General features: G+C 37.5%; 1 protein-coding gene across 7 annotated transcripts in view; it reads right to left on the bottom strand.

Moving 5' to 3' along the window:
* The window catches only part of LOC147031460 (homeobox protein six1a-like), a 259,636-nt gene extending 249,448 nt beyond the window's left edge, over window positions 1–10,188 (bottom strand). For 6 of the 7 annotated variants that reach the window (XR_015053167.1, XR_015053162.1, XR_015053164.1 and 3 more), the window contains exons 1-2: window positions 9,549–10,188; window positions 4,629–5,169 (exon numbers count right to left, since the gene is read on the bottom strand). Coding sequence is in view for 1 of the 7 variants with exons in the window: in XM_085863573.1 (XP_085719699.1) it covers window positions 4,794–5,169; window positions 9,549–10,096 (924 nt within the window). In the remaining 6 variants the exon portion in view is untranslated. Of the gene's footprint in view, window positions 1–4,252; window positions 5,170–9,548 lie in introns of those variants that run through there. The other variant, XM_085863573.1, reaches the window with a different exon arrangement.
* Between the last annotated feature and the right edge of the window lie 932 nt (window positions 10,189–11,120).

Raw genomic sequence — 11,120 nt, forward strand, 5'->3', positions numbered from 1 at the left:
CGACCAACCTGCGGTGAGAAAGTGAGTGGCCCAAAGACTCAGCCTCATCGCGGGAGATACCAATGATGAAAATCAACCCGAGAAAAAACAATGCTGAAAAATGAAAAATGGTTTAAAACAATCTTTTCTACCGACACAACTGCTTGCAAAATTCCTAGTTTACCTGCACACCCACCTACCTGCACATATGTAATGCTTTAAAAGGGGGATTTTAGGATAATTTTATCTCTGTTAAGCTCTATATATACAAATGGCAATACGTCTCAAGCATGGGGGTGCTCAGCATGAAAAGTCTCCTCTAAATCTTTAGAGTTTCCCACGAGGAAATAGGAAACCACATTCAAACAAATGTTCAATGTCAAATGGGTCATGGACTTGCATCCGGGTGTACATGACTCACAGTTAACTGATTTTGCTCTGTGATGGTTGTGCCGAACTGTTTAGAATGAAACTTTCATGACGTCTTGTCACATATCACATATTTCGAAATCGAAAGTCACATATTTACCTTCGCATTCTGTGAAAGGTTATGTTTTGGTCACTGTGTATTTATTTATTTGTGAATATGTGTGTTTGTTTGTTATTCGCATAACTCAGAAAGTATTAAACCGAATTGCATGAAATTTGGTGGGATGATTCGTGAGTATCCAAGGACGATTTGATTAGATTTTGGGAGCGATAGGGTCAAAGGTCAAGGTCAAGGTCATGAAAAGGTCAAAAACACTCTTTTGAGCATAACTTCCTTCATAATACAGCTATCGACATGCACCCACCGCCATATTGTTCCATGACGAGATACCTTTCGGATATGTAGTGTCGGATTTGACGTAACGTCATCGGAAGTGCGTCTAAATGACGTCACAAGATGACGTAAATTTTCAATTTTCGATCTCATCAGTTTTGATCATACCGTTTTGTAGGACTTATCTTAAGGACGTCACACACCAAATTTGACTTTGATCGGACTGACCGTTATGACGTCATTGACGTTTGAACATGACGTTTTTCAATTGTGGCTAAAATGTCTTGATATTTTATATTCAAATATCTATATAATTTATAAAGCAAAGTCTCCCAAATCCAGGCATTAGGATCAGTACCAAAATATCTGTTTATTGATGTACAGGTTTTGCGAATTAACTCTGTAGTCAAGGTCAAGGTCACACTCAAGGTCAAAATATACTTGTAGGCATAGCTTCAGATCTAATAGGGCTATTGACATGAAACCAACGTTAAAACCTTCAGTGAACTACGAGCTTTCAGAATGGTAGTCCCCGATCGGACGTGACATCCCCGGAAGTGCGTCAAAATGACGTCAAAAGATGACGTCATTTTTCAACTTTTTAATTTTTCAGTGTTTATCATTCCATTTTGTCGGACTGCCTTCAAGGAGGTTACACACCAAATTTAACGTCAATCGGACTGACGGTTGTGACGTCATGGACGTTTTAAAATGACGTTTTTCAAATGTGCCCGGAAAAAAGTTGCGGCGGCGAAGGTATGCGCTCTACCGAGTGCCCGTTCTAGTTTATTTATGTTTTATACGCAATGCATTAATAAAAATAATTTAATGTCGGATTGATCATATAATACATGATTTATGGATGAAACATTTCCAAAGGTTTTTTTTTTTCATTGTGCGTCTGAATGCAACAAAACGGATCAAGATGAATATCAGTGAGACACTCAACAAGTTCGACAAACGAGTTGCTCATAAAGGTCAAAGACATGCTAAAAACGTAAAACGAGGCATATAATATAAAAATGAAATGTACTGCTACTATATTATACTACTACTACTCCTACTGCTACTACTACAACAATTGTTCCCACCTTCTTGTGAGGTTGGTGCTTGGGAAAGTGTTTGACTCGAGTCTTTCACAAACTGATTGACTGGTCAGGTCTGATTTGACTGAAGCTGGTTTGGACAGGAAATTAGAATTTGTTCAGAATGCCGGCGATAACTCGCATTCTCCTTTGACGTCCACCAACTAATGCTAACAGGCAGGACACCCAGCTTAAAATCCATCCGAGAGGATGCATTGGGATGCAACACTCTCCCTGCAAAGCACCATTCTAAGTTCTCTTTGGGTCAGGAATTGAACCCAGATGAGACACCTTGAAGTTAAGTGTGCTGATAACTTTTCTATATGGCTGTCCAATATCCTCCCCAACTGTCACTTTCAAACAAATTTTCACACGTTCAACGAAAGCGACCGATTTAAGTTTAATATGCAAGGGATTTACTGACAAAAGCAATTCTAGACAAGATCCTCGACACAAAAAAACAATCAGACAAAGCAAGATCAAATATATATATATATATATATATATATATATATATATATATATATATATATATATATATATATATATATATATATATATATATATATATATAAACAAAGTTACATATTTCCTTGGAAATGATAGTGACTTGATAATTAAATCTACCTTGCCCGACAGGACGGTACAGAGGTGGTGGATTGAGCTTTGATCTGTCTCATCAGGGATTGATTACAAACTCGACTAACAACCGTCAGATTGGTGCTTTGTAGGTGCACCTACCTCTCCACGCCTCGGATGGACATTAGCCATCTGCAAGCAATTGCTGGTTGAAGTTAAAGATCCTGCAGTGTCTTGTGAAGAGTATGCGAATTATCGCCGGCACCATGAATAAATGACAAGATTCCTGCCCTCACAAGCTCCACTCGTCAGGCTTTCACAGCCAGTTTGTGAAAGACTTGCATCAAAAACGTTTTCCCAAAAACCCCAAAAGGTGGGACTAATTGGGGCCGTCAAAGTAGTAGCATAGTTGGTATATATTGAAAAATAAAAAAAACCTTGGTGCATCTTAGACTATTGTGAGTATCTGGTTCCTTGAACATTTTGAACTCCTCTCTCAAATATTGTGCGAGATCTACGTCTCACATGTGAATGAATTATTCCTGTGTGACGATTCATACCGTTTATTTTACACCCTTTGTTTCAATCACTTCACTGGACCATCAGTGAGAGTAAAGTATACAGAGAATCTGGGGTTTTTTTCAACAAAAAAATTGTCAAATGTACAGACAAAGCAACGTTGAATGACCGATTTGATAACGCACGACAGAGATATTTCAACCAATTTTACATATATAGTGTGTATACATATATATATTTATATTATACATATTATAAATTTAAAATATATATTTAAAATTTATAAATATATTTATATATATATATATATATATATATGTGATTTTGTATATATATATATATATATATATATATATATATATATATATTTTTGGGGTTTTTTTGAACGAATGATGCTGTGGAGTTCTCAGGGAAGCATTGATCATTTTGAGATGAAGATTAAAAGTCGTTGATTATTTTATTTCCTCCAACAGGGCCAATGATAGAGAATTGATGGATATGGTGTAGGTGCTGAGTAACCTCGAGTTCACGTGGTCATCACCATCCCTGTTGAAAATCCTCTCCACCGTACGGGAAAAAATATTCCAAGTGACCATCCCATCCAAACGCAGACATGTTAGTTTGACTGGCTGTCCTTTCACCGATCTTAAGGATAACGATCAGGCAGTTATTCGGTAAAAGAGAAACACAATAATTGTGCATTCATCAACAACCCCATATTATGCCATCATGGAAACTACAGGGGGGTTACGTGCATGGTATCATCACATTCGACCCCCACTCTTCCACAACAATACAACAATCATTTTGGAGGCCATATTGGACTAAACACACTTCATCAGAAGAACAGGGAATAAAATAGCATTTATCGATTTTTGAAATCACGGGAAATTCATTCAAAGTTTGACATCAGAACAATGAATGGTCTATTAATATTATTGCGTTAATATAATATGTATAATCATAATTCTACTTTTAGGTGCTATATATATATATATATATATATATATATATATATATATATATATATATATATATATATATATATATATATATATAATCGATGATGTAAACCTAAGTTTTGTGACGTAATGATACATGGTTTTAAGGTGAAATGATAGATATGGGGTGAATAGTTTCAGAAATGCATGGAAACAGAACCAGTTCAAAAGAGGTGTAAACGTGGATGAAAAGGTCCACAGTCCTTATCCAGATACACATTAAAACAAGTCGTTGTCGATGTATCATATATATATATATATATATATATATATATATATATATATATATATATATATATATATATATATATATATATATATATATATATATATATATATATATATATATATATATATATATATACACACACACACAGACTAAAACCTTCCGCCTTGCGATCGAGTTTCTCTCCGCGTTCTGGAAAGCGAGTCATTTCAGGATCAATAAAATGACCACCAAAAGCTTGCGAAGCACTAACCGAGACCATTAAAGTCCACTGGGCAAGACCATAAAAACCATGGCTGTTAAACGTTACGATAACCAGGCGTCACTCCAAATGCACACAACATTCTCACGCCCTGCATGGCTCATCATATACAAGGAAACGTTGAAGCATTGACACATTGGGTGTTGAAGTCGATGTGCGTATAGACACCAAAAATATCGTTCAAGTGCTGTATAAACAGAAAAAAAATACATACCCTGGATCGTCTGTAATGATTTTCCTACATTCTCGCTATTTTACTCATTCATTGCACTGGATTGCGCCGCAGTAAAAACACGCGACCATTTTATATGGAACGTATGGGGGAAGGGGAGGGGGGTAAACTGACGACCTCCTGGATACCGTCTCAACTTGACCAGTCTTAAGATCCGAGTTCCAGCAGGCTGGAGGACAAAGGATAGAGTACAGAATCAGTGACCATCGTTTGGGGGTAGACCAGGTCACCATATGCAGAATGCTGCGGGACCGACACGGACCCTCCTTCTTGCAGACCGTCGAGAGGGTAAACTCCTGGGGTTGGAAATGTGTCCCCATGTCCAAACTGCTGCAAAGGACTCGGAACTGTACCAACTGAGAGCACCGGAACTCCGGCATGCTCCGGGCTCTGACAGGGTGAGCGCTCGTCTTCGGAGGTCGAAAGAGACCCTGTCGGGAGCACGCTACGACCGTCACCTTGAAGGGTCTGTGAGCACAGCCGTGGCAGAGTCTCTGTTCCAACACCACTTTCAACGCTTTCCCTACAGACAAGTAGAGAAGGAAGATGCAATGTCACGAAGTTGTGCCAGGCTTTCTCAAACCATTATTTCAAACATTAATTTGTCATAATATAGAAGATATGTATCCATATTCTTAATTTTATTACACTGTAATTATTATTGACTGAATCTTTGTCTTTGCAAAATAAATGAAGGGTGAGTACATTTGAGAAAAATATAAAATTTATGTGTGCAGTCTGACGATGCTCTGGAGTGCATTACAACACTGTTTGGAAAAGATTGACTCAAACATAATCCATATACGAATTAAATCAATCACAAATGGAGTTGAGGTAGTTCTTAAGGTAAAAAGGGGTCACACTGATTCCTGATTTTACGTAAAGATGGATTTGATTTTTTTCAGATTGCAATAAGTGTTGTTATGTCCTTAAAAGTTCATTGAAATCCCTTGAAAGTGCTTTTGGTTTCATATTACAATGATTTATTTTGTTATCACATCTCAATTAATAAATTTCCTCCTGGGATTATACTTTTGCACCCCACTAAATATCTATAATTGTTTCATATGATACAACGTATAAATAATATAACGTACAATAAGTACGTGTTTCTGCACTTCTGGTTCAGAAACAAATCTTTTTGACATCTTACCACACCCTGGCCATTGATGAAGTGTGGATTCGCTGCCTGTAAAGGTTTCTTTTTTCCTCTCCCTCTTTTATAACGGTACCCCCTGATGGTGTGTGTACTTTGTTTGCCTTTGGGTGTTGAAATATATATATATATATATATATATATATATATATATATATATATATATATATATATATATATATATATATATATATATATATATATATATATATATATATACACACACACACACACACGCACATATATATATATATATATATATATATATATATATATATATATATATATATATATATATATATACACACACACACACACACACATATATATATATATATATATATATATATATATATATATATATATATATATATATATATATATATATATATATATATATATATATATATATATATATATATATATATATATATATATATATATGTATATACATATATATGTATATGAATATACACATATATATATACACAGTATATATATTCAAATAAAATTATATGATTATGTATATTATGTATTAAAATTAATGTATGGAATAAAAGTGAAAATTAACCGTAAATAAAGAGATATTTTATATTACAACAATAAGTGTGCAAGCTTGGAGTCCCCATGGCTCAAAGCTCGCTCAGCCAGGCCACATGGAATGCTGGCATCAGTGACAAGATTGCTTGCACCATGTCCATCAAGCAGGCCCGACGAACGACCAGGGTGAGTACAGAGCATAGGGTGAGCACCGCTGTGGTCTGTGCACCCAGATCTTGCAAATAGGCCATGGGAACGGACCTGTGCAGAACAGCCAGATCTGCTGGCTCAGAACCTTGTACAATGCACCCCCGTACATCAACACGGGACTGAGTGCGAGCTGCACCAGCACCCGGAGCACTTCGTTCATCCCGACGATGCGCTCACTCCGAGCACTGCATGAGCTCCACCTGATCAGCTGCTCTTCCCCTTGGGCCTCAGTCATTGCACCGGCATCCTCCTCTGCGACCTCATTTGACTCCACCATTCTTGTGGATCGAACCGGTTCCGATACGGTGGCACCAGGGTCAGGGCCACGTGCCACAGATCGGTCACAGCTTCAGTGATAAACTTGGAGAGATTCAGTCCACGTGGCTTGGAACAGCTTGTCAACCTCGATGCATGCTCGAGCATGGCTGACTTGCACGCTATGTCCTCGAGAGGAGGCCATGGCAAAGCGTTTCCCATGGGGTGATGATGAAACAAACCCGGAAGTGAAATATATATATATATATAAATATATATTCTAATTAATGATTTCAAGTGTTTGTGGATTTGTTTGTGTGTGACTCTTTCGCGGCTGAATCAAAGCACCTCGAGACCCCAAATTTTGGGTGTCGGTACTTCAGTTATTGCCGGCATCCTGAACACTGAAAGTGTTTGCTAGGCAACACTAACACGTGCTCTTGCCAAATTTACTTAAAAAATTACTACAGCTGGAAACTTTAAAATAACGAGCTCAGTCAAATCATTAATTCTTGATTTACTTGAGTTGTATAGCTGCTTGCAGAACGTATGCATCATCCACTTCCTCAAATATATAAAGCTTGTATTCATTATGTATGCATGAAGGGTGTACCCCACTATTTGCTGAAATCACATGCTGTATATATATATATATATATATATATATATATATATATATATATATATATATATATATATATCCATTGAAGAGCCCAGTTTGAGCTTGGTGGAGTGGGAGATAATGTTTCGCGTGGTGGCCAGCACTTATCGCTCCCAGTACCGTGCAGCAAGGGCTATATGGGACTCAGTTCCGGTGCTCTCATCACTCACAGTTTGGAGTCGTAACGGTTTATAACTGAAAGGTTTCAGAGTGATTAGTGGATGGAAACGTGCTATGTTGCCCTGATGATGCCCTAACTAGGGCGAAACCAGTTAGTAGCTGCACTTTTCATTCATTTGTGATAGCCTGGTGTTAGCCGAATGGTGAAGGTGGCTGGCTTAAGATCTTAGCATCTTGAGTTTGAGCCCCTGTCATGCTATTGAAATAATACCAGGTGGGTTGACACATCCTGTCATCGGACCTTCTGAGGTCGGCAAAATGAGTACCGGCTAACTGGTAGCAGGGGCACTGCTTCATTGGCACAGCTGTGCTTCCAGAAAATGATGCAATTCGCAGCCACAGGCTGCATATGAAGCAATAATAACATTCACTTGTGATCGCATCTGACATGAAAAATTACACTTTACATCCTTGTAAGTCGTGCTGATGTCACAGCATCTGTCTCAGGCTGGAAAACTGCAACGTATAAATATATATATATATATATATATATATATATATATATATATATATATATATATATATATATATATATATATATATATATATATATATACATATATATATATATATACACACATATGTGTATGTATATATATATATATATATATGTATATATATATATATGTATATATATATATATATATGTATATGTATATGTAGAAATATATGTATAAAAAATATATATATATATACTATATATACACGTCAATGTTCATATATATATATATATATATATATATATATATATATATATATATATATATATATATATATATATATATACACGTATATTTATATATCTATACATTTATGTATAAATATACATATATGTCTATATATACACATATTTATATGTATATATATATAAATATATGCACATATGTGTATGTATATATACATATATATACATATGTATATGTATCTATGAATATACACATATGTAGATGTATTTATGTATATCTATATACACATATGTATATATGTATATGTGTATATATATCCATATATATGCATATGTATATGTATCTCAGTATATACACATATGTGTATGTATATATGTATATGTAAATATATGCACATATGTATATGTATATGTATATGTCTGTATATTTATATATATATATATATATATATATATATATATATATATATATATATATATATATATTTATACTGCACAAACGCACATTATATAATCGCTCAAAATCCTGTCTTTTTCTGCTTGCAATTGTGTTGAAGCCAAAGCATGAGTTTGTAGATGTGCATATAACATGCAAAATATGGACAATACTAGACATCAGCGTACACTTCTCCATGAAACACAAGAACATAAAATCAACATGCTCGACATTTGAAGCTCGGGATATATATCCAGCATAATGGACTGAAATGGGGCGTTCCACATGTTCTCGGAGTCGAGAGGCTCAAAATATAATCCAAAAAAGAGCTTCCTTTACATCTTCAACATCTCATTATAATATTTAATTCGTTTTGAGTTTTAAAAAAAATTCATTCTATGCGTTTATCTCTACATTAAAAAATATTTTTTAAATGCTTTTCTGAATTATTGTTGAAAGTCCATCTTTCTAAAAGCCTTTCAGATACCTCATCTTACATGTCTTAGATATGCCAGAGATTTTAATTTATATACTCATGAATAATAAATGCAATATATAATAGTAATTAATTATATATACATGGATGTGCGAAGAGGATAGCTCAGGGAACGAAAGCATGCTCCCTATAAGTGCCAATTAAAACTTTTAAAAGTTTGAGGGTCTTGCAAAAACATGCACGTCATACCTTTGTTTCACGTGAGTCTGTATGCATGAAAATTCTTGCATAATTATACGCAGGTATGCATATACCTGCATGATGACCGGTCCCATACGCTCACCTATCACGACTCTCAGCTGCGCGGTCGCGCTGCCGCCGGTTCTTGAACCAATTGCTGACTTGTGTGGTCGTCAGTCCAGTTGCTTCAGCCAACTCGCGCTTCTCCCGGGGCGAAGGGTACGGATTGTGTGCGTACCATTGCCGCAGGACCGTTCGAGAGCGCTCTTTAAAACAGTAACTCGTCTCTTCTCCATCCCAGATGGTCCTCGGCAGCGGGAACTTGCGCCGGACTCTGTACTTTCCGACGGCTCCAAGCGGTCGGCCACGGAGACGTTCAGCCTCCTGATAGTGTGCTTTGAGCCACAGCTGCTGCAACTTTCCGTGGTTGTGCGGTGAGAAGGGTTGACTTTCTAGGATAGCATAAAGCTCTCTGAAGTTTCCCTGATGGAAGGCCACCACAGCCTTCGCTGTAAGGACACTTTCACTCTTCTGGAGCTGCTCACACGCTGGGAGCGACCACAGGAACCGACCGAGTCGTTCTAGATTCCCTCCTTGCTGCAGCACCTCGCACACACACGCCACTTGCTCCTGCGTAAAGCCGAAAGACATTGTCCCTTCCGCCGACGTGGGTTCCTCGCCGCTGATGCTCTCTCGCTGTCCCGACACCGTATCTGGCTGAAGAGTATTGATTGCTCCCCCTCTCCCCCGCCCCTTCATCCCCTGGTTCCTGGCGCACCCCTCCTATGGTCCCATTGCGTAATGCAATCCGATAGGCCTATAGCAGCGGCGACCCCCAGGTCGTCTCGCCCCTATGGTGGGGAAATGTGGAGAACGCGTGCTCCTTCCCTGTGCTGGCCTCGCGACGTTCCTGGTGTCACTTTCTTTGGAAACATGTGCCTATTGACTTGGCTCGCGTACACCACCACATTGGTGCTTATTGGTGCTGATGTTCCTTGGCTCACTATATGCAGAATCTGGTGCTTATTCACCCGAATGTTTATTTGGACATCTTGGCCCCAGTTGCAGTTGACGTTGCAACTCACATTCAGCTTCTTTTGCTGGTGCTTATAGACTTGCGTTTCCATTTGCACGACAAACAGGTGCTTCGTGACTTACCTTTCCGTACATTTTATAAAAGTCGGTGCTGACTGCCACCACCTGCACCAAACTTCCTTGTTGTTGTAAATGGTCTTGGTTTTCAGAACTCTTGAGTATCTATCTATGGCTTGGCTGTTAAATTGCTTATGACCATGAATTTCTGCAAGTGCCCATTGATGAAGATTTTGACACTGCCTCTTATCACGATGACTTCAGAGCTGCACCCTTTTCCTAGTTTTGAAAATGCTTGTTGACTTGACTTTCGAGGTGCTTTTCCTTTTGGGTAACATGAATTTGCTTGTCCTGAAACTTATGTAGACGATGGAAGTTGGGGCACCCGATCAAGATGGTGTTATTTCAATTTTATTCTCAATGTTTTATTTGAATCGACTCATCATCATCCAATGGTGCCGCATCACCACCTCGGCCGGGAAAACAGCGGACCTTGAACTGCACATGCTTGCTCGGCCTGAAGATAATATGAGTTCCGAGAAGGCATCGTTATTTTTTGTTTTTGCGTCAATTTAATGAAGCA

This window comes from Eptatretus burgeri, chromosome 2, assembly GCF_056783735.1.
Source record: "Eptatretus burgeri isolate ZD-2024b chromosome 2, Ebu_testis_v1, whole genome shotgun sequence".
NCBI classification, from domain to species: Eukaryota; Metazoa; Chordata; class Myxini; order Myxiniformes; family Myxinidae; genus Eptatretus; species Eptatretus burgeri.